The 25,314-nt window shown below is 44.5% G+C and overlaps 1 protein-coding gene across 1 annotated transcript in view; it reads right to left on the bottom strand.

Annotated features, from left to right (window-relative positions):
• Window positions 1-132: 132 nt before the first annotated feature.
• The window catches only part of Dally (division abnormally delayed protein), a 44,029-nt gene continuing 18,847 nt past the window's right edge, over window positions 133-25,314 (bottom strand). Inside the window, exons 5-8 of the mRNA XM_071779763.1 lie at window positions 19,472-19,752; window positions 10,831-10,975; window positions 7,895-8,087; window positions 133-7,259 (exon numbers count right to left, since the gene is read on the bottom strand). Of these exons, the coding sequence (XP_071635864.1) occupies window positions 7,147-7,259; window positions 7,895-8,087; window positions 10,831-10,975; window positions 19,472-19,752 (732 nt within the window). The 3' untranslated portion in view covers window positions 133-7,146. The remainder of the gene's footprint in view (window positions 7,260-7,894; window positions 8,088-10,830; window positions 10,976-19,471; window positions 19,753-25,314) is intronic.

The following is a 25,314-nucleotide window of genomic DNA, read 5'->3' as shown; positions in this document are numbered from 1 at the left end:
GAATACTCACCGTCTCTCTTAATGGCTGTGAAATGACGATTATCTTATCCAACGATAGTAATTTTATCGTTTTTTATTTTTTTTACAGCTACTTTTTTCCACTTGTCGTCAGCGCAATAACAGGTAGACTCGTTGTCGTATAATATTTTATTCGCCATTCATTCGTAAACAGTTTTTACAGATCGTCAACGATCGGCGGGCGCGCCGTTGCGACGTAATCAACCGCGATAATAATTAATAATAATAATTTGCTTAATCTCTCGTATAACACTTATATAGTAATACGCGCGCGCGCGTGCCACTGTCGCACGCTGGCGCGCGCGCGCGCGCGCGTGTGTGTGTGTAGGTGTATGTATTTTAGAATGCGCACACGAATGCACGCGCACGCACATACACGTATATACATCATATATAGAATTGTTCATCTCGATCGCATTTATTTCTCCTCCGCTACAGCATCCCTTTTACTTACGCTCGCCTCGCTAACGCTTTCTCGTTCAATTTCGATAAGTGCTTTAATCGAGAGCTGATCGGAACTTATTTGGGATACACTTCGCTCATCTATAACGAGGTCGGGACTGGCTTCTTTGGAATCAAATTATTCAGCTTGAATTCCATCTTCTTGATTTTTCCCGATAAATCATATTTTAAATGACAAAGAGGCAATTAGAAATACTGAATTTATCGCGTAGAATTTAAAATCCAGATCGATAAAGTTGCATTAGATTGATGGAATCGCTGTTGAAAAGTCAGTTAATTGCAATCACGACAGGATGCATAATTAGCATTGTCAAGCCGGTTTATAGCCGAGGCGGCGACCGACCGTAATCAATTAAACAAATTACAAATGTTCGATCGCGCTCTGGCAACGCGAATTAGTCGTCGAGCATCGCAATTTTCAGCTCTCCTCATCGCTTCTCGCCGTCGCGGAGACCCCCGTTGATTAGTTCGCGCTTATAATTAAACGAGACCGCGAACAATAACGAGACAATAATATAAGTAGCCCTATATCACATAGTAAACGCAGGCGCAACAATAAATATTGCAATAAAAACGCATTAAATAGCTAAACGTGAAAGTAATTCCGTAGGAGACCACGGGTTTCTGTTAGTGTGTACGATAAAATACGCATCATGCTAGGCTACTGAATCGTTATACGGTATAGTCGAAACGTCTCTCATTCTCTCTCTCTCTTCCATGCGCGCATTGTCCCTTTCGCTTTTCTATTTACGTAGTTACGTATAATTACAAAGCGATTCGATCGAGCGACGGCGGAATCGTTCGCGTTTCCGCCCATCGCTACGTTTTCCGCGTGAAATTCGGGATAAAATGAAGAGAACCGCGGTAAGAAGACAGATCGCTTCGCTACGAGGCAAATGGCAATAACAAACGAGGAATGCGATACGCGTTCGACGCTAAAAATTTCCCACCCTCCTTCGTCGATCACTCCCCCCCCCCCCCCCCGAGCGTTCGCATCCTCGCCCGCGCGCGACGTGCTTCCCTTATTACAATAATTAGTCTCGCTGTAACATTACGACTAACGGGTTAATTCGCCCATGATTACTTCAGTTGCTTTTATTAGCTGCTACTTTCATTTAGATCGATATATTTAACGTATATAACTATATAAATACAGCAGGCATTCGTTATATATTTACAGATCGATCAACGCACCCCTTTTCCCGTTGCTTTACTCTTTCTCTCTCATTCTCCCTCGTATTTTCTTAGCACACATCCGCTTATTTTTTCCCTCCTCCTTTCTCTCTATTTCTCCCCTGCGACAATTTCGTGAATTTCCGCGGCGAAGGAGCGGGCCATCCATTATTGGATTATTAAATTAAAGTCGTTCCCCACAACGATATTGCCACGCGTTCTTCAGTCTTATAAATTTCAATTATCTGCGCTAATGACTCGAACAATTTTTCTAAGCGTCAGCGATGTGTTAATTAAAATTTATCGTCCATAATCGTCGACAATCGCGCGTGATTGTTATCGTTACGAAATAATCAGCAATAATGCTAACGATCATATAAAAATAATTGATTTAGAAGATACGCCATTTAGGGTCTGAGATCTTGGTAACCTAATAATAATTCTGTGTGTATTTAGTACACATATTTCCAACTTAATGAACTGCGCGCCGATTCTGGCGTTTCTTCTAAATTGATTGTACATCGTGACGTCTTGTTTCTCTTGAAAATAATCGAGTGTTAATCACCGCGACACAGATCACGCGAAACCGATATCAGGCAAGATCGAAGACACTCGGCATTGATGACGACGACGACGACGACGACGACGACGGACAAGGACGTGGTGGAGTTCGCGCGCACGATACTCGAACGCGCCGCCTAAATTCACCCGACAAAGACCGCTACGAAATTGAAGAATTACGACGGTAAGCTCGAACAATTGCGCGGCTGGCCCACGCTGAATTAGGCTCCTCGGCCTCGTCCGCGCCCGGCCCCGGCCCCGGCCCGAGGATCTCGATCTTATTAGCGCGCTGAAAGGAAGGACCTTGGCGGACAATGGCGCGTCCGATTGCCAGAGTGAATCGGACCTGTCGCGCGGACCGTTGTCCGTCCGATTCAATGGATCCTAAGTGACCCAATTGGACGTTGGATTTTTAAAGCGGATTCGCATTTTCGATAATCAGCGTTCGACGACGACCGGCCGCTCGTATCTTCCCTCGGATGAACTGATATCCCTTTCGAATTACGCTGCGCAGTTTCCTTATTTTTAGTGTTCGGAGAGAACAATATCTGATCGAGTTCACCGGAAGGATAATACAGATGCCAAGATCCACGCGAAACCTTCGACGTAACGCTTCGCGGAGTCCCGAGAAAAGCGAGGGATTAAAATTTCGCGCGATGGATTAATAAACTTGCGAAATGAGACCGAAATAGAAAAAGCGCTATCTCGAAGCTTTCGCCGTCCTAAAATTACTTAAGCGCATTTTATTCTTAATTTCAAACACCCCCGCCCCCGCTCCTTCGCCCGCAGTTTCGCCCGCAGCTTCGCGCTCGGCGTGTTATCCTAACAGCGTGAAGTAAATGTTTACAAAACTGCTAGATATCTTCGGTGAGCTCGCGTTAATAACACGTTAGAGGCGAGTATACGGCGGATTAAAATTACAAAAAGGAGAAGAAGGCCATGCTTTATCTCTCGTCTTTTTCATCACACACACATACACACACATGCGCATCGCGTGCTAGAAATATACGTGTAGCGAGAAAGTGCTCGGTTTCGCACCCTTATTCGGGGGTGGCCGTCCCGGCTGCTTTTCCTCTCGTTTCCGAGGAACGACGACGCGACGCTACGGCCAGGGATATTCAGAAAGGCACTCGGCACCCCTCCACAAAGATCCGGAAATCAAAATGTACAAAACGAATACGGCGTCGCCGGAGCGTCGCGAGTCGTGCGGCCACCATTCGGAAAAAAACGATGGCTCCGTCCCTCACGTTGTGCTGCCAATTAATTGTTTGCTCTCTTACAGTAACGCGAGGTCGATCGGGATGGCAGGGAGACGCGAGATAAATACGACACTGTGATACTTATCACTCGGAAAAATTGTGAGGGATTAATTTTCAAGTATATCGTTAAGAATCCCTTCTCGAGCCCCATGGCTCACATATACGACGCTCTCGACGTAAAATTATCGCCGAATTAGTCCCGTGAAAAATGTGTAAAAAAAAAAAAAATTGTAAAAATCCATGACAAAGGTGGAAACGGCGGCACGGCGAGATGTGGCTCTCAAATTAAAAATTCCAAGTACGTGTAAAGATAAATTCAGCGTCTCTATTGTGATTGTGCGATGCGCGGTGATTGAAAGTCACAATAACCGTTTAATTCGTGCGTTAAAATTATTCGTCAACCGGGAGGGGAGGGTAAATCGATTTGGCACGTTGCTTACTTTTACAATTAGCCAACGCATTGACGAGATTGCGAAAATACGCATGACGCATTTCAACGACGAAAAAAAAAATCGTCACCGCGCGTTTAAGTATTGATCGAGCTCTATTATATCGGCTTTGAATATTAATAGACGCCTTTTTTTTAGGACACTTCGTATGTAGGACGATATAAATGCACTATGCCGCAACCTTTCGATAAATTTAATATTGCTCGCCACTGTTACGACACGTAACAATCAACAAGTCATAATCGATATCTCTAGAAGATTATCGCTATGTTTGTAACATCTACAAAAATCTCTACCTGATTAAGTTTTCATTACGAGCTCGAAAAGTCGATTGACGTAAAAAAAAATTTAATTTTCTTGAACTCGCAAGATTAACAATAAGATTGAAAAAACAGTGTTATATAATTAATATAAAAAAAAACACGCATATTATTCTAGACGTCGGGTGATCAAAGATCGACGATTTCAAGATCGCGGGTGCAAAAATGGCATATGCTTACGTATTTTAGAATTCACGGCGATTGCGATCTACTCGAGGACGCTTCAACGAATTTTCGCGATTTCTCTCTCTCTCTCTCTCTCTCTCTTTCTCTTCGATTCGCCAAAATTTGACTGTTGCGTTAAGAAGGCCCCTTTTTCTAGGAAGGTAAACGTGAAAGATTAATCACAGAAGTGTACGCACACACGCAGAGAGAAAACGCGTCCCATGCTGGTACTCGAGGATCTCGTTCGCACCGGGTAGCAACAGCGTCGTCCCAAGTAAATCAGCTCTCGATCATATACGTATACGTTTTAGTTAACTTTCATGATGTATACATATAGGTACGTACATATACATATACATGTCATATAAATATATATCTATATAATATATATATATATATATATTATATTATATTATATAATGTATATATCTCATATAGGTATATACATATACATGATTATACATATATGTAATTTTATACATATGGCATGCGCGTATAATCGACGACGGGTAATTATGGCCTCCCTTCGTCGTTTCCAATAATAATCTGCAATATATCGACGTCTGCCGTAGACGAGGCGCGGCGAAAGACACTTTTTCCTACTTTACACACAAAAAAAGATTTAAAAAAAACTCCGACACGCGAGAAATACGAGGCACACTAACGTGGGCTGTTGTTTGGCCGGCGCGCGCTGTTCGCGGCCGATTGGCTCGAGAGCTAACGATATTCGTACGACTTCTGCGAGTCGTAGGAAGTGAAGGTAAAATACTTTCGTTTTTCCATATACCTACTCTCATCTGGCATTCGGCACCGGCAACGTGACCGCGCGAGATCGAGTCCGGTTCACAATTCAAGATGTAATTCTGCTAAAACGCAAGTTTCTAAAAAAAAAATAAATAAAAAATAAAAGTAAAAAAGATTTTATCTTACAAATAGTCCAATAACGGTGAAGACGGACACAAAAAGAAACATTTAGAAACCGACGAGTTGAGAATTTCGAACGTATTGCGGGTGCCTCTGCGGCGATTTCGAACGAATCGCGTAGTTCTCCCTACACGCGTTCTATCCCAGTAATTAACAAAAGAAATTTAATGTATAAAGAATGTAAAGTACGCGATATCCTTCGGAGCATTCCGCATTAAATTATAATTGATCATTCTGCATTCGGCGGATCGAGCCACGTTTGAGGCTTGGATGCCGCCCTATATAGATGAGAGAATGCGGGGTTTGTCACCGGAGTTTCTCTCTCCGAAGGTTGTCTCTTTCTCTCTATGCAATTACAATTTCTTTCTAGGCGCTTCCCCAGCGAATCGCTCGCCTTATCGCAAAACTAACAACACGTACACCCGATATAACAAAGAGGAGTTGACGCTCCTCGAAGCCATTTCTCAGAACCGCGCGACACACTTTTCCCCTCTCGCGAAAGATAAACGGAGTCGGACAGCGCGGACTCGTCGACCTTCGGATCGGAAGTTTTGTCCTCCCTGGAGCCGGCGATCGATGGCTGCCGCGACCATCCTGCATTCTTATGTAATACTGGCACTCGAGCGCGAGTACGCTCCGTTTGACAGAAACTTTTCTCTCTTTAGGCCCATACATTTCCACGGCTCGTCTCTAGCTCTCGCGAGAAAGCACGCGTAAAGTCAGTCGAGTGAGATAACGGGTGTACTTGGCAATTTCTAAACGGGATATGTCTCTACGATACCCTTTTGGCTAACGATTTATTTATATCGCGGTTTCAATAAATTTCCTCTCGCGGCTTCGTATTTGAGCAACGTTAATCCCGATTCCTCTCTCACTTGGTTTGCGAAAAATAAAATCGCCAATATTTCGAACATTTACTACGAAAACAAAGTCACATGCAGAATACTGACCCGCGTCTCTCTTCGGCTAGATCTAACTCGCAGTGATAAAGTACTCTCCTCAATTCTCTAGGGTCAGAAGGCATGTCGCTTGTCCCTTCAAGCAAAAAGCATAAATGCTACGCATCTTGCAAAATTACAAACTTAGAAAAAAGTCTCTTTTCTGAATATAAACCTTGGGAAGAGACTGCATTTGTTTTTCAAAACGTTAATTTCGAGTTCTACCGAGGCGAACATTACGCGCTCCAGTTCCTCGGTATCGATATCTACACGAAAAAGAAAACTAGCGTTCCTGTCGCTGTAAGAAAAAAAAACTGCACCTGGAAAAAACATCGCGAGATTTATCATCGCGTTTTACAAGCGCGACGTCTCAGACTCGGTTCGCCCATCGCTTCTTTCCGTTTTGCCGTTCTTCTCTCTCTCTCTCTCTTTCCCTTTCTCCCCATCATATACTTTTACAAACCGTTCCTCTTTTTCCCTCTCATACACACACATGCATATACGCACACAGACACACACACATACACATTCCATGCGCATCGATATATCACTGAGAACCGCGGCGTCCTTCCAGCGGGATCGCGGCAGGAACAGTTCGCTTCGCTGCCCAACACGCCACCGATAAATTATCAACGGCATCGCTTGTACGCGATTCCGGCGGGCGGAAGCTACCCGTGAACCCCTCCTTACGAGGCTGCTCATCGGCATTCACGCACGCCGGAAGAATCCCGCGCGAAAAGCGGATAGGTCCGATCTGCTAACAATCCTCCGATCGCGACAGAGAAACTAGTTTAACTCTCCTTATCTACGTTCGCCTACGTCCGGGCCGTTAAATATCGCGATCGAAATCGTACTCTCGTTGCGGCAATTCGACCGATTAAGCGATAAGCGATGCGCAGACGATAGCGAGGGCCACGGATGATAGTAAGATCGTGGACGATCCTGATCCGTCGTGGGGCGGACCGTTTGGATGAGCCTTCATCGACGAGTCTGAAATGAAGAATCGCACACATTCATTTTTGGCAAATCAAGTCTCCTCTCGTCGTTTCAACGAAATGAATATTCCTGTCTTTGTTAAATATTTAGAGAAAAAAGGTCTCATCACTTATTTTAGAATCGTATACCTTTCCATTCCTCGTATCGGCTAATTTACATCTTCTGGACTTCTCATTATTAATCCGAATCCCTTCTATTATTTGAATCCCATTTGTTGAAATGTATTCTCAAATAATATTCACGTGCACGCAAAATGTATTTGATAACGAAGTCACGCCAGGATATCAGGATATTTCGCGCGTTATTTTACAGTCGCAGCTGCCTTTTGCGTTCGACACATAATTAAATTGTACCAATTCCCGTAGCGCTCTTTCATCGAAATAAAAAAAGAATTTTTTCTCTCTCTCTCTCTCTCCTTTGTCGTGATATATCGGATAATGCGCCATTCGATACACGCGCTGTAGAACCCTGCCGAGAACCGAAGTCCTATCGCTAATAACGACACTCGATACGCGCCATACACAGGATTCATCTGACAATGGAGTTTCCAACCGGGAATGCACCCGGGTCTGGCATTATCGAGATGCAAATCAATGCGGACGTGTACGCGGCATGCGGGGATACAGTACCTGTACCTGTCGTGATAGGACCCGTTCCGGAGCCGGACGCCTCGTCGTCGTCGTCGCCGTCCTCGTCGTCGTCGATCTCGCCGTTACCGTGCGGCCTAAAGCCCGGGCTGTCCCCGCTTCCGGAACCGTCCAGGGCCTCGTCGGCCAGGAAAGCGTCGGGCCCGAAGTCGGACGCCAATTGGGACTGCACCACCTGCCGCAGAATATCGACCACGTGTTATTCGGAAGTGAGTCATTTAAATCAAATAAGATTAATAAAATTGCCAATAAGATCCAAGCGCGGTAATTAGGGCGCAATGTATTTTATTGTCTAATAGACAAATTAAAGGAAATAGTGCTACATTAGCGTTTATATCGCAATTACTGGCCCTAATTACTGGCTCTTATTGCGAATTTGATTAATCTTTGATTTATTCGAGAGAGCCTCCATACATTTTTATTTTATATTGTGTTTAAATACTTTAGATTATTTCCGAGGGCGGGCTCGCATCCTATCGCTATAATTACTTCCCGCTGTCTATAAATAGTATCATATTGTTAGAAACAAGACGCTTCTCTGACGAGATTAATTGTTATCAATCGTCGCGCGGTGAAATACCGCTCGTTATACAAGAGCAAGGTGGCTGCAAATTACAACTTGACTACGAGCGTAATTGAAATCGCCGAGTAAGTGTTGGATAACGCATAATTTTCCGAAATTAATGGCCATTACGCAGCCTCGTCGGAAAAGTCGCGGGCGCGCTCTCTCGCTCGCTCGGCAACCGGCCGCGTGATCGCGAGAAGATGATAGGGATTAGCTTTGTCATTGGTAACTCATTAAAGCCGTCCCATTTACCCAAAGATCTCAATTAACCCACTTGACCCAACACAGATATAAGCAGCGTCCAATTAATCGCCAACACTCGGGTCTAGTCACATCATATACGCGCGAATACAACGGAGACGTGGATTTATATTCTGCTAAAATCGACCGCCGACAAGCAGCCTCTAATCTCGCGCTCCCCCTGAACACCTCGTAATCATTACTTATTAATGCTCGCACCTGCCAATAATACCTTGAGTCCTACTATTCACCGGTTTTGCGACCTGCAGCCGCGCGTATATGTATCACGCCGCCCGATCGCGCGATTGTGTTATATATACACGGTGTGTATTTGAATAGACCAATCTCGCAATTCGGGGAATTTCAAGTGAATTTCTTGTCGAGCGGAGATCTCGTTTCGCGTTTACGGAATTACAAAGTAACTTAGTTACTCAGACGAGTCCGTTCATCGGCGAGCTCATCGGTTGCTCGGACGGCAGGCGGCCAGATCGATCACGGACACCGTGTATACACGCTTATATGCGTGTCTCACGACACTCTAATCAGAAGTAAGCGGCCCGATTCCTCGGCACGCGAATTAACATGCGTGTGGGCACTATGCGTGTGCCCTACACGCGGTGGTTGCCAACTTTAATGACGCCGCAGATACCGTGGAAGAATACGAAGCGGCTGAAAGACGAAGGCGACACCCGATAATCGAACTTATTTAGAAATTGAGAAGCTTATTTGCTTAGAAATCTGTCCCCGATCTCGGTGTTTACTGCACTCCCGAACTTTCCGTAATTTTACAGTCTATGTACTTATATATAGTTTACTAATTTTAAATATCTTATAGTTGCAAGTTTAATCAGTTAGAAATGTGACCAGTTGCCACTCTTATGTCCATTTCTATTGGGTCATCCCATAAATAAATGCGATATAAAAGAGAGCTTGATTTATTCTTCAGCTCAAAACTGAATATTTATCGCTAGAAAATTTAAAATTTAAAATTAAGATGGAAAGAAGTTGTAAATAATATATTTTGGATTAAAATTAAAATGTCAAATTTTTTGTTTTATTGCAAAAATATCTCTAAAAATCCGCATTACTTATGGGATGATCCAATGCAGATTAACTTTTAATTCTTAGAATTAGAAAGAGATAAAAAGTAAGTTAAATCGAGATTAAAGTTAATATGTTATACTTATGGGATGACTCAATGCAGATTAACTTTTAATTCTTAGAATTAAAAAAAGATAAAAAGAAAGTTAAATCGAGATTAAAGTTAATATGATGATAGAAATGAATGTTATAAGTATATATATAAGCGTAATAAAATTTTCTAAAATTAATCTTTATAAATCTCTTGTAATATAATTATCCTTTATATAATATAGTTATTTCGGAAGTGCTACTCTCTCGGCATGTGTTTGTACTCTACTCGAACGGGTTTAAGCGCACCCACGTGCGCTTTCAGGTGAAATCCATCCACGCAGCGCGACACGTGCCTCGACACACCGTCTGCGATCCCAGTCGCTCTATGAATAATTCTAGATTAGACGAGAATTTATGATTCGTCTGGTCCGTATGTCTGGTAGTCACGGGTCACCGGGCTTTCCGCACCAATGAGCTATCGCGATAACAGTTACGAATTGCGACAAATCTCGCGCTGCGCGATGAGATCTACATCCAACGCGAAAGCGAGAGAACAGAAATTTCTAATGAACCCACAGCGATACTAGCATCTCGCTTTTTTAATTAAACTCTAAAATAGCAACAAAATAATCTTGTATAATTTTATAATTATTATAACTTTACTTACATGTATGTAAAAGTAGACATACATGTACACACACACATATCAAATTATATATATAATTTATTATTAATTACATATCTATTGCATTTGAATCAGCACACGCGAAAGGAATTTTTCATTTTACCACAAAATAATACGTGACTTTTGCTGTTAAATTTCAATCGTCGCAAATTCCTCTCCGACGAGAGTCAGCCGCCTGTTGTTCGTCGCACGGCGTTTGAATCGGCGAACGAATGAAAATTGCGGCACGATTTAATCCGAGGGAGAGGAATCCACTTAAGACCTCAGCGACGAATTACGACTTCATGTATTCACCTGATTAATGTGCCTCAATTGATCAATGAGCGCGCTGGTGTTCGTATTGCTGGTGTAGGTGGTCGGCGTCGACGACATCGTTATCGTGAATTCAGGATTGTATCGTTGAGCGCTCAGACTGGAATCCACCACGGTTTTCGTGTATCTGAAATAAGAGAAAAAAAAACAACGGTTGTAACAAAATCGAATTAATTTCGTGAAATTACATCGAATTACATCATATACCAGGTATAAATAGATAATTCTGTAAACAAGAGATAAATGTGAAAACCATGCAATAAGACATTGAAATAATCTCTATCGTTATAACAGAAATATGAATGTAAAATTCGCAACCGAATATAGAATTAATATATAGAAAAAAAAATATCAAAGATGTTTGCGAAATTATGTAATAATGGTATTGTCAGACTGTCGCATTTAGACTTGACTGTGAAAACGCGAACATGCATCGTGGCGTTTAAAATACAATGATCGGAGAGTTATGAATAGAATCCACCGAGTGAGCATTTCTTCCGTGAGCCTGGTTGCGTAAATCGCGAGCGTTACTTCGATAGCGCGCGCGCGGCTTCTATCTTTCCGTATAAAGATAAGCTCTCTGCCAATGCACTGCACTCCAATGTGCCCAGCCAAATGAAACCTGTAAGGCAGGTGGATGTAGGTTGCTGCATATATTCATTAGAATCTTAATGAGGCGCGATATCAGTCATACTTCGAACCACTAAATTATGCAGTCGAAAGATGTAGTCGTTCCGAAGTTTCCGATTCCGCTCGACTCTTGCCTTTCTCAGATACGCGGGGATTTCCGAAACCAGTGGTCCAACACACCCGTCAAATATAAAATTAGAAATCGATTCCTCGCACGGCGTAATTTCTGCGCGCTTCGATCTCAACGTTCGCTTTTGTTTGATATTTCGCAGAAATGCGCGACGCGAACGAAGCGATCTCGGCGCGCGCGTCCACCGCGCATTCATCTCGCGGGCGCGCGCGGTTATCTTCCGCGCTTCTATCTTCTGCGGGGTGCTGACCGACAAAAGAGACAAATCGCTTCGCGCCGCTTCGCGGAATACGCCTTCCGCTTTTCGATCGCCACGCGATTAAGCGCCTGCGATTCAATGAACCGGGAACAAATATATCCCGCGAATGTAGTCGATCCCCAGAAGTCGATGATATTTCGCTCGGACTTTACAAAGAGCAGCCGTTTTACTTGTATTACATCGTTCTCTCTTTTTCTCCATAATACTTTTTATTTCAACAGATGCTATATATAATCGCGCGTAAAATGTGAGATACAAGCTAACGTATTTATAGATATCGGTGATATCGGGTGAAAGTATAAAATAAACGAAATTAATTCGCCGCAATTTATTAATCCACGAAATCATCATAGTTATTAAAAATGATGGTAACTAACGCATTTGTGTACTCCTGCAATCTTTCACCATTCCTTATCAATATGTTTTACATTAGCATTGGCTTCTATAAATTTTTAATTTCTCTCCCTGTACCGAAAGATCTCAATTTCGTCTGATCTACTACTTCTTTCCGCTATTATTCCCGCTATTCGCATGAAAAATATTACATCGCCAAACAGGCGTACCGAGGTATCCAGCGTAGCTAGATGGCTCGATAGCGAATTGAAATATCGCCGAAGTCGTGGGGCCGACTCTTCTTCTCGGTGCTCCTGAATGCCGGCCATTCACGGAACGACCTCCTTCGAGAGAGATCGTCCTTCACCCTTCCCTCCATCCCCCATTCGCCCCGCGCACATGTCGCGCTTCGCAGTTTTCTCGCGCCATCCCAGCATCTTCCAGCGATTTTCCCCGCGAACTTTCCGCCGCTCCTTTTCCGCTAAATCGCACCCTGCGGCATCTATCTCGAGTTATATCTTCTTTTAAAGCACTATGTAACGTGCGTAAAGTCTCCTTTACGGACTCCCTTGTCAGCTCGCGAATTTCGACGTGCAAAACTTGAGGATTATAATTTTATGGTTCTCTTAAACTTATTAGGATACACTTGTTGGGAGAGAAAAAAAGAGGGAGAAAGACTAAGAGATTAGATAAAGCGCTTCCTTTCGCGCCACACCTGTCGCTCCTTTCTCCTTTCTCTGCTTGAGTACCTCTTCATCCCTAACACGAGTACAATCCGCACGATCTCGACAGCGGAAAAGACGAAGACCCGGTGAAACGAGCAGACAAAAACTGGTTTCTCGGCGATCGAATGAAAATGATGCATTTCTACCTCGCTGCGTATTATCAGAGCCGAGAGCGTATATAAAGTTTGATAATGGCATTGCGCGATTGAAAAGATGAAAGAGAAATAAGTAACTCCACCCTTATCGGAAGTATATTATTTCGGCTCGAGTTCGTTTCCTCGAAAACGATCTCGTTCCGCCGCGCGCCGGTGACTCGACAGCGATCGACGCTTTTGTAATTAAAGCTCGAGTTAAATTTCCGTTAAAGTAAAGTTCGCTCGGGACTGCATAAAGGACGGAGGTAAATTCGCGAAAGGTTTGACTTTCAGTAGCCGTAACGTGAAAAGCGCTTTTTCGACCTCGCCCGACTCTCTCTCTCTCTCTCTCTCTCTCTCTCTCTCTCTCTCTCTCTCTCTCGCTCGTCTCGCGAAGGTATGCCCGTTGCAAATTGGTCAAAGAAATCCGTGAATGGCAGGAGGGGACGCGACATGGCGGCCGGGGGGACAAGAGCCTTTATATCGCGTGTAGGTGAAGCATATATACGCGCCGGCATCGATCTCTCGAGCGCTTAGGAGATGGAACGTGCTTTGGGGCAAATTAATATTTCAATGCCGGGAAAGAGCGCCGTGAGACGCCGCCATTATTCCGCGGATTCCAAAAGAAAGGAGGTGCTCGTATCATCCTGCGCGAAATAGGGCATCGGTTTGATTTCCGACCTAAATACGAAAGTCGTATCCCCTGAGCCGTCCTTTGTCATTTCGCGATCGTAACTTAACACAATATCTTAAATTTAAATAATACAAAGCTCTCCTTTGTGCTATTCATACATTAGAATACAATAAATGCGAGCGAATTAAACGCGGTTCTTATTAGAAAAGTCTTACAGTATAAAATATAAAACTAATAAAATATGTGTTTTCTAATGGAAATTAAATCCAGAGAGTTCCAGTCTATCAATGTCTCATAAAATAGTGACAAATGACAAAGTTAATTAAGACATATAATTGATGCACTTAATATTTTATGTATCTCGGAGAGAAATGTTCATCAAATTTTCTCCGAAAAGACGCAGGATCGATTTAGGAGTTATATAGATAACATTGGAATTTGGAATAACGACTGTCCCCGTTGGATTGCGTTTGCGTCGAGGAATCCGGCAACGCGATCAAAATAGCCATTTTAGAGAAGGCGTTCAATCAAGATAAAATCGCCGTATCGAGCTATCGAGGAGCAGCTTCATTTTAGAATCGCTTTAATCAAACTCATTTCGCGGCAAGGAGAAGCGCTTTTATAATTGAACGGATGAACGACAAGAAGTTCGCTCGATTATCGCGGCGGTTCGTTGGTCACATTGAAGCGCTAAACGCAACTAAATTAATCGCGGCTAGTCTCCTTAATGGCCGGATACAGCGCGTTCTCACGATTGTTAGAAGATACCGATCGTCCGTCATGGAAAAGAAAACGACAATTCGGCAGGAACAAAAACCGGACGTCGCGGCTGAGAGAACAATGATTATTATTATTTGAGAGCTTAACAAACGCTTTTCGTTAATGAAAAAAAAATCGATTACAAGTTTGTAATTTTATACCGTGTCGGTTTCGCATTTCAGCAAATTTTCGTCAGTTCGTCGAATTTGCATCGCAATTAATACCGCCAAAATTAAAATTGGAAGCAATAATTCAATTCAGTCCAATTGACTTAATTTTAAGCTTTTATTTAAATCAATTAGAAGTTTTAATTTTTTTATTTTCTATTGATCGTCCTACAAATCGACGAAGGCCGAAAAGGCAGTGGTTTATCTTTGAAGTCTGATCTTCGGCTCACCTCTTAAAAGGGGGGCATTTTTACTAATGCCTCCGCGACAAATGGGCCGAGCCAGACCTCTCTATGAATGACTCGCTATTCACGTCGCTAGAACATTGATATTCCAGCACAGATGCTATCTCTCGAAATGTCTCGATATATATATGCACCATCATCTAGTCGCGAATGCATTATTTATAACACATATCGTCCGCGCAATTCGTTCCCATTCGAACGACGTATCGGATAAGCGTATGCTAATATATCGTCCGCACTGTTCGACGTCAACCGAGCGTGTCGATGAAGCTGCAGCTAAATTAGAAGAATGATCGTACCGCGATACGCGCGATTCGCTGATGACGCATTGCGCGCGCGCGCGTGCATTCTTTATAATGTCTCAGCCTTATCTACCGCACTTATCTTTGATTTATGCACATTTGTGTTTCTTTTAGATTTATGTTATGGAAATGAATAATTTTCCGATATTCAACATAAACAACTGTAATATTCTACGATTCGCGACACGAACGAGAAATCGCGCAGACAGAAGGTTTGTTTTTGGGGAGAAAGAGGCGGAAAATTAATATAGAGCTTTTGCGTAATTTTATCTGGCGGTAATTGCAACTCAACTAATGGACCGCCAACTCTTCAAGCATTCTGCAAAACGAGATAAAAGTTTAAACGTCGCTTTCGGGGCTTCCGCACGCGCGCGCTCAGTCCACGATTTAATTACAGAGTTCCACCGTGAAGTATGTTTCACCTGATTCTTTTTCTCGGTAAACGTTACTCTCCGGCCCTTTGTACCGTAATTCGCATAACGCACGCTCCAATTATTCCCGAGGCATTCCGCTTGTTTGTCAGCGATCTCGTCTCGCGGCAGGACGACGAGAGATCGATGAATACGTGCGCGTGAGCGCTCGGCGCATCGTCATCTCGTTACACGCGTTTACGCGAAGGTGTCGGGATTCGCGACGTGTCGACGCGCGTATACTCGCGTCGTCGTCGATGATCCAGTCATCGTCGGGGAACTCGCTTTTCGAAGCGGGTACGTGATCGCCGCTGGCCAGCCCTCGGCGCGCGGCGCGGCGCGACGCGGAGCGAAGCGGCTCTCCAGCCGTATCGGACACGGACGATATACGGTTTCAGCACGCGATTCAGATATCAGGTTCCGCGGTTCATCACGACGATCGAACCGCGGAGTGCGTGTGTCGCCGGACGGGATTAATTGGGATTACTCCTGCGTTTAGAGCGAGCGCGCGACGCGCTCGGCCGCGAGTATTAACAAACGACGCGTTGAATTATCGATGACTGTGCCATTCAGCCATTCGCGGAACGTTATTTCGTGAGTAAATGGGAAAACTGGTCTCTCGGTACCGCGCTACATCCGTGTTTTCGACAAACAACAACTTTAGCGAGCTTTTACAACGTGCACATCTTCGTTCCTTTAACCCTCAAAGGCTACTATGGACCTATAGGTCCATATATAGACCTAGAGGCTATTTCAACGCTCATTCATGTTGCTAAAAATTGTTTTCAAAAATTGATGTTTTTGGACAACCATTAATATTAATTATTGGCAATTTTTCTAATTCTACTATATTCCTCAGTCGTCTCTCCTATCTCTATTTCATATATAACTTTTTTAAATTTGCTTGATTAGACCCAGAGTCATACGCCATCAAAGTTACGAGATCTAATATATGGACAATGCAGTCTCAAGTGGTTGAGACTTGTAGCGTAGCCTTTAACGGTTAAATACAGTCTTGCGAATCGATTTGAAAGGGAATTCTTCAAATCGTTGTCTAACTTCCGTGACTAACGTTTTCGCGCGAGAGATCTGAGGATCGATCTCGCGAAATGGGAAGAAATACGTTCGCGCGATCGGCTCGAGGCGAGAGAAGCGGCGAGAAATAGCAGCGCGGATGATCTTGCGACATCGTGACCTCGTGGCTAAGATGTTTGGCTGCCGTCGGTCCGGCCGACCCGCGGCATCGCGCGCGCGCGCGCACACACACGTAGGTGCATTACGTAGGCGCGCAATATTATCCGCGTTATCCGCGTGTACGGGCGCATGTACGTGTGTGTCGGCACCCACACGCGCGCCGTCAGGTACCGGGCGACGCTGCGGCGCCCGTTTGCTCTCGTTGCCAGACTCTTTGGCGGCTTGGCGTCCCACAGGCTACGCGCTGCCATCTCTCCCCTCCCCCCTCGCCACCTCATCCCGCCGTCTCGCCCTCGAAACACGTCATCTTCCTCTTCCTTCCTTGGTCTTCGATCTTTCTCTCGCCGTTCCACGGTTCTTCTTCTCCCCTCCCCCGGGCCCCCTTTTCGTGCCGTTTCCAACGACGTCGTCTTCGCCGATGTCCGAGAGTGGCATTGAGGAAGTGTTACATCTTTCTTTTTTCAGCTCCCCTGCCCCTCTTTCTCTCCGCGCTCCGAAATCTTCTAGCCGAGAAGGCTGCTGTTGTCGATGCTACTGTATCATGTAGAGATCGTCGTCGCTTGATAAAAAAATTACTCCGGGTCATGTACCTATGGTTGTATAGAGATATCTGATAGAGCAACGTTCATTTTTTAAGGATGTCATCATATTCATACGATCTTAATTCTGTCAGCAGGATGCCGGGATTTGAGGCGAACGTAAGAGCGAGACCGGGGAAAAGGTTCGATCGTTTAATTAATTTAATTTACCCGTGCAATATCCGAAATTAATTAAATTATGCTACCGCGTAACATAAATTATTTTCGGAAAACGAGTCGCCGTTGAACACTGTGTGAGAGACGCCCGCTTTTCAATCAACCCTCCTCCCCCGCCCACCCTCTCTTCCGTAGAATCGAATTACCGGAGAGTTGGCGAGCGCGCTCAATCGAGGGTGCCGAGCGGTTTCACTTCCCGCTCCGGATCGAATCGTGCGGAATCCTCGACGGCTTCCTCGACGGATCGAATCTCATTTAGATTTCCACGGTGAGATACTATACTCGTATGCCCGCCCGGGAGAGACACGCGGGAGAGACAGAGAGGACGGGGGAGAGAGAGAGAGAGAGAGAGAGAGAGAGAGAGAGAGAAAGCTCTCTTCCGGTGGAAGCCGTGGCACGCGAACGGGCGTGTGTGTTTATTTATATGCACGTGCGCGCATCCGCGCATACGAGCGGTGACCGCGCGGGAACTCGCGTCGGCTCGGGTAAACCTGGATTTCGAGAGATTTAACGGCCGCGTCTGCCGGGAATACGTTATCGGCGCGGCGGTCCCGACTTACTCTCTCGCGCGATGAAGCTGCAGCCGGAAAATCGCATCCCGCATGTGAAATTCCGCCGCGCGCGCGTGCGCGCGCGTGACGTTTGCACGGAACCCGCCCGCGTGGAATACAAAGAGCGCGAGATACGCGCGAGGAGAACAATTGAAGAGCCAGGTAGAGGGAAGAGATCGCGCAACGTTTTGCTGAAAACTTAATTCCCGGAGGATGTTACATATGTAACCCGCGAGACCCGCAAATTCGAGGCGTCGGAATTAACGAATCGCGCTTCAGATAGACTCTTATCGCGATATGCGGAATCTCATTTAGGCGTTCAGCTCGACGTTCGATTATCCTCCGTGCGATCGGTTATACATATATTATCGCTAAGGCGAGTCCGAAACTCGCTTTCTCTCTCCCTCTCTCTCTTTCTCTCTCTCTCTCTACTCTCATTTCACGGTCGAGTAGGAGGCATCTCGAGTGACTGCGGACAATGATGTTGATAAAGACGAAGGCGCTCGTCTTCTCGAGTCGTCGATATCGGCCGACTCCGCTCCGTTTCGTCGCCGATGGTTAATTAAGCGGCGGGAGCGCGTTTTCGATTAGACGATCGAGCGGCGCGTTATCGGTCGCGAGACGGTCTAATTTGGCACGTGAACGATCGGGGTGTCGCGTGTGGAGAGATCCGCGACGGGAAAAGGAGAGCCGGACAGGCCGCGCCGGTGTGAGGGCATCTTAAGGCGGAGGCCACCCGGCCTCGTTGATTAATAAGGGTGCGAGCGAGCTACCTTCGCGTTCCATTCTCCCGCGCTCTTCATCGCGCCCGCTCTTTCGCACCGCGATCGTTCCCACGAAGGCGCATTCCGCGGCGGCTCGGATTTTGAGCGACGGCAGTTTCGATTAGCGAATCGCGTGCGTTTGTTAACCCCTCGCGCGCCCATTTATTTCTCCCCGGCGTTTATTCGGCCGGGAGAAGGTGCGGCCGAATGAACGTTGTACCATTTTTCTTTTGTTGCGGCAACGGCCCCGTCCCGATACGATAACGCGTTTAGAATGAACTTGTATTTGCCCGAGTATTATGTACCCACGTGACGTCAGAGAAATGGATTGTTGTCGATGATTTAACGTCCGCCCTTCTTCTTTATATCGAGAGAGGAAACATCGATATCCCTGATTTGCGGAGAAATTAATAAAAATTGACTGAGGTGATATTTTTTGCGATAATTCTTTATAATAATTTAAAAAAAAAAGATGCTTATGTTATATGTTAGCATCAAAGTTATATCGATTGAGGACCGAAACCAATGGTCGAGAAACGTCGTGACGATTATTATTTATTAATAAAGATAGCCAATTAGTCGAATAAAAAATTCTTATCGTTAAAAAAATTGTCGGGACCAGGGTACTCACTCTCCGACGCGTTCGCCGTTCCAGCAATGATGATCGGGGTTGTCCTCGCAGATCGAGATTGCCAGCGTGCCGTAGAAGATGCGGGACCTGAGAACGCTCGCCAGGAAGTTAACCAGCTGCTTGTGCAACTGGTTCAGCAGGTCGTCTTGCGCGTGTGGCGACGACGCAGCTGCGTGCACTTCGCCGGTGGACGACGTGGACGATTTCGCAGCTGCATCCGAGGACACTAGGCTCTTCTCGTCGAACGGCAGCAGCTCCGAGCGACCGCACACCTTTCTCACCTGGGAAAAAAAGGCCAGAGGTATCGATCCGTTCATTACACATGCACGAGATGAAAATTCTACGAAACTATCTATGTATAGACCGAACGTCGCGGTAACTCCTCTGAATTATAAACGACAGGAAGAACGGGAATTTTCAATTATCGCAAATACGATTTGGTCGATTTGCACGAGAATGAATGTAACGTTAATGACGAGCGTCTTTTCAAGAAGCTCAACCGAGGGAGAAATCGGACTCGAAACGGATCGAAGAAGTCGCGGATGACTGATGAGAGACGAGGTCTCGCGCTAACGTGCTCCGGGACACCCCGTATATCGATGCACCTGGCTGCGAGTGTGCGGTAAACGCGACGCACGCATAAAGATCGGCTCGGTGAGAGCTTTTGCCGGCGGCGCGGCCGTTGGAAAGTGTCGCCTGGCGAAACGACTTGTTCCCGTTCCGAACGACGTCAATTTCTCGACGATTTAATAGGCGACGCGCCCTGACAGTTTTTACACTCGGCCGCGTCACGCCACGTTTCGGCGCGTTCACGCGTTAATCAAGGCGTACACTGCACGTACACACACACACGTATTTCGTCGCCAAAGAGCATTCCCCGTCCCAAAAGCGCCTGGCTCTTTCTTGGCCAACATTTTTCCGAAGCGCATTGAAACACGTGAGACATTATGACAGCTGATGATGATATTTTTACAGCGTACTCGGGATTTCGCAAGACTTCCCGGAAAATAGCATAACGCGTCTTTTTATAGCGTAATGTCTGTCTGAGATATCCAGGGCCCGAAACGTGGCTTGCCAAACGCGCAACTTTTCTCGTCTTCTTTTGCACGCCAGCCACGTGTACGTGTATACGTGGCGCGCGCGCGCGAATACCCGAGGTAATCTAAGGTGCATTCACAACGATCACGTACAGGAACTCGCGATATTTCAGCCGGCTTAAGTTGTAAATTGCTATTTATGGATCACGTAGAGGTCTGCAAACGCAATCACGCAACGGCGAAATTATCAAATCGTCCTCCTCGGCGCGAACGGGGAATAATTTTAACGTGATTTCGCCGAGAAGAATTTGTAATGGGTCGAGCCATATCGTGTATCTGAAAGCTTTAAAAGCTTAAAGCGTTTCAGCATGTCAACGTGTAGCTTCGATCGCAAGGATAAAAGCGTTTTCACTCGAAGCGAAAGTTTTCCGCCGCTACATCAAAAAGGAAAAAAATATATATATATCATCGCTCAAATCGAAAACAGTTCCGCCTTTGTTACAAATGTCCGTTCGTCGAAAACGATTTTGTGTAAAACGACTTTGTAAAAACACGTCTCTGCGCTCCGCATTTTCCGCTGCTTTTTATCTCTCGTCGATTTTAAATTGAAATAAGATCTCTTATTTTTCGGAATTTTATGTCATGTGATGAAACTTGTCAGTATTTTATAGGCAATATATGAAAATGTCTACTTTGACAGGAGAGTCGACTCGTGATGAGAAATATCTTAGCGATTTACAATTTTAATTATCTTCATAAATGTCTTTTTATACGGGACATCAAATGGTTTTCGAGAATCTTTTAAATTCCTCTCTGACGTAAAATATCTTTTATCACCTCCTAGTTATATCATCATCAATTTCGTTAAGCATATAATTCCGTTTCAATTTTATCGCCTTCGATTATCCATCATTATCAATCTCGTCAATCGACATAATAAACACGTAATTTCTTTTTAATAGATGCAAGCCTTTCCGAGATCTTCCGTTATCGTCAATCTCATCAATCAGCATTCAACCACCCGTTCGTCTTAATTATCATGTTGAAATTCTTTCAGTTCTCGCGGAAATCGCAATGTGACGCTTCAAGTATGAACTTCGCCAAGTACTCCACGTGAGAGAGATTTCGCATTCTCATCATGGCGATAGTTATGCGTGATCCTGGAGGATCACCTATGTGATTTTCACTGGGTTAGATCGCGCGATAGGCAGTGAACCCGTCTTATCTTCACTGGGAGGCGAAAGCGGAGAAGTCAAACGCGCGTTTATCATATTATCAACCGCGCGCCGCGCGCGTTTATACAATAGTCATTAAGATTATCGTTGACATCTCTCCCGCGACGGTTCCCGCGCCGCCTTTCTGTCCTAATTACTTTTTAACGCGGTCCATAAAAGGAGCCGGGCCCCGGCACAGCGCGGTGGTACGGTGGTTGCTCTTCGGGCTCTTCGAGGCGGCATAATCGTAAAACCGGCCGGCCGAGCGTAATTAAGACGGCACGCGTGGGCGTTCAAACGTCGCTCGCTCTCTCGTCTCTCGTCTTCTCAATCTCTCATTTTTTCTTCCTCTCCCTCTCTGTCTTTCCCTGTTTTCCTGTCTCTTTCCGAGAGACGCGACTCCTCCGTCCTTCCTTCCCTCGATCCTGTTTTCGTTCTCTACTCGAGCGAAGTGGATGAAACACGAGGCGAGTTTGGAGCGCTGCGCATCTGAGGAGAATCCAATTCAAGTATAATAGCGTCCCATTGCGATTTTGCAAATTATGCTGCATAGGAGAATTAGAAATTGTCGAGAGTAACGACATACTGACAATACGAACTAGAAATTGTCGAGAGTAACGATATATTGACAGTGCAAATTGCGTTATGTCGATCGATATCGTAAAGCTAAAGTGGGGTTTTATAAGAAATAATGATTTCCCGACAATTTCTTATTAATTCTATACAAAAAGAAAAGATATCTGGCAATTCTAAAGCGCAGTTATGCAGATAAGACTGGCATTTAAAGCGTATCAGCGTTCTAACTGATTTAAATCGTTTAACTTGATGGTTTAATGACTCCTCTTTCATTGCTTCTCGTCGCAGGAAGGAACAGATAAGGATGTTACATTTTTCTTGGTAAAGTAGTTAAATGAACTACTATAGCCTTACATTAACTAACATAAAGAAATGCAAATATTACACTGTTAAATATTAAAGAACGAATTTAAGCCAATTTGTTATTTTAACATAAAACAGTATTTTAGCTCCGTTGGTTTAGTTAAATTAATATTTACTTAAATTAACAGCCTATTGAGTAGGAACAATGACGACCTATAAGAATGGTTAAAAATGACTCAAATTGAATATAATTTGACACTATGAATTTAACAGCGTAACAAGACTGAATAAATAGCAAAAAATCTGAATAAAATAATTTCACTTTATATAATTTTGTAATAAAAAAAATATGTACGCGTTAAAAAATAACGCAATAATTTTACGAAAGCATTGCTCAACTTTTCGTATAGGAATCTAAAAATCTGTAACTCCAAAAGAACCCCGCTATAAACGCCCATGATGTAATCTCCGCCGGCGTAATTCCATTGCCCGAGATATGACGTAATCACGAGAAACAAGGATTATATTTGTCTAAAAGGGGCAGATACAAATGGTCCCATAGGCGCGCGTTGCAAAAAAAAAAAAAGAAACAAGAGGAAAAGAATGAAAGAGAGCCGAATTGTAACCGGATAAAAACGAGATGACATGCACTATCAGCGCGAATAAATCTCCGCCGCGAAACGGGCGCGGAGTCTTATCGAGAGAAATTTCGCGCGCGCGTCCCCCGACCGGGGGGCGTGTACACGCGAGCTTTGCGTCCCCCGGCCGGGTCGGCTCTACCCTTGACCCGTTCTACGGCAAGTGACGACAATGAGTTCCGCTTCTCACTCGTGGGACAAACGAGGCGGATTAGAAGATTAGGATGTTATCGCTTAACGCGCCCGCGCCCGGCCGCACTCTCGCTCGGCCGCTCGCACGCACCGAATAATATCGCGGCGATCTCAGAAAGAGCCGCGTGAGGAACGATCGTTAATCCCTACTTAAGCTTCCTCTGAACGCCGGAAATTCGAAATTTAGATTTCTAAATCTACCACTCTGAAAAGATAGCGCGATATCAGTGCTATATTCCTGTGTCACGAATTATGTGAGAAACAAAGGGGTTACTATCTGTTGTGGTGATCGAATACGTTTGAAAGATTGAGAAAGAGAACATGGAAGCGACCTCATATTATTATAATATGTATAATAATATATTACTATACTTATACTAATTATTTTATTAATATAATATATTACTATTGTTTTCTACATTGATATAATAGATAATTATATTATAATATTTATATATAGGTAAAAATAGTAAGGATCTCCGACAGAACATCTCACGTGTTGCGCTGTGCCGTTTCCTGGTAACTTCAAATTAACGCGTAAAATTGTGGATTTTAATTTATAATCATGATAAGATACAGAAGAGTGTCTCGGTCGAAAGGAAATATCTCCTAACAAAGATACGGTGGGGGGGGCCATCGATCTTTTGCCGCGTATTCAGCAACGAGGGTGGTAATTGCGGTATCGATACCGTCGATATTCATGTCAGTGATAAACTGTATCGATAACGGGGCCACCGAGGGGCGAACGGACGAGGAGAACGGACGTTCAAACACGCCCGTGAAATCGAGCACGATGAAATGGAGATCTCGTTCATATTCGGATAAGGGGCCCAGGCCTCCTTTCGTAAAGATAGCAACCGGGTAATTGACATACAGTGTGTGTGCGATTCAAATGGAATGCAAGAACTATTCAGCTGAGAAACAGATTATACCGCTCGAAAGCGAAGCGTTTTAGTCGTATAGTTCGCGTTAACAAAGCGAACGTGTATCGCTTGTCGACGGGTTGACTGCTATTATGCAATTGGATAATTTATTCTCGACGCCATTCTTATGTCAGCATATTATTTTAACATGCTACTTAATTACATTAAAAATTCACACAATATTATTTTAAAGATTACCATAGATTCAGTCCGGATCGTGAATGGCATTTTTCTCTAATTAATTATATATCCATAACGATCCTGTTTCACTTCTTATTAATTACATTTTATTTTCATAAAAACTTATAATAAAATTTTATTTCTTCTTTCAGAAAGTCAAATCGAGGTAACTCGCATACGGCAGTCAACGTGTTAATGTCAAAATTATTGAATATTATTATAGTCAAGTTCGAAAAGAGCTCGAGTTGTAAAAAGCCTGAGATCCGCTTTAATCCGCTCGTATATTTAATCATTATTTCATATAATTAATTGTACGACACAAGAATCTCGTTGTCCTCATTCGGTGCCGTCCCAAGATGAACGAATATTTATTTAGCATCCTGAAAAGATTATTTCGCGAATATAATTTTCTATTTCCTTCGAGAAAGCCCAAGCTGGTCGCGAATCTGTCGCTCGCATCGGGCTCGAGGGTTCCTCGACGTCGCGCTTAACCCGTAGGTCGAAATTGAGATTTCCGAGATCGACGACAGCGCGCGACGACAGGCGACGTGGATGATAATAATACTCGTCGGTTAGAGGAGAGAACGCGGGGATCGCGTTCAATCGCTGATGAATAATAACGCATCCTGCTCCACCTACTATGGGAGACAATACCGATTCCAAGGATCCTCGACCCGGCTGCCCCGCGCGCGCACCGCGCGCTGTACGTCGTCCCGGCGCGACGGTACGACGGGGACCGTGTGCGAAGAATATAAAGTGCTATACCTATTTCGTTCTCCG

Source organism: Temnothorax longispinosus, chromosome 5, assembly GCF_030848805.1.
Source record: "Temnothorax longispinosus isolate EJ_2023e chromosome 5, Tlon_JGU_v1, whole genome shotgun sequence".
Classification (NCBI taxonomy): Eukaryota; Metazoa; Arthropoda; class Insecta; order Hymenoptera; family Formicidae; genus Temnothorax; species Temnothorax longispinosus.
The sequence above is the reverse complement of the archived record's forward strand: the minus strand, read 5'-3'. Positions and strand labels throughout refer to the sequence as shown.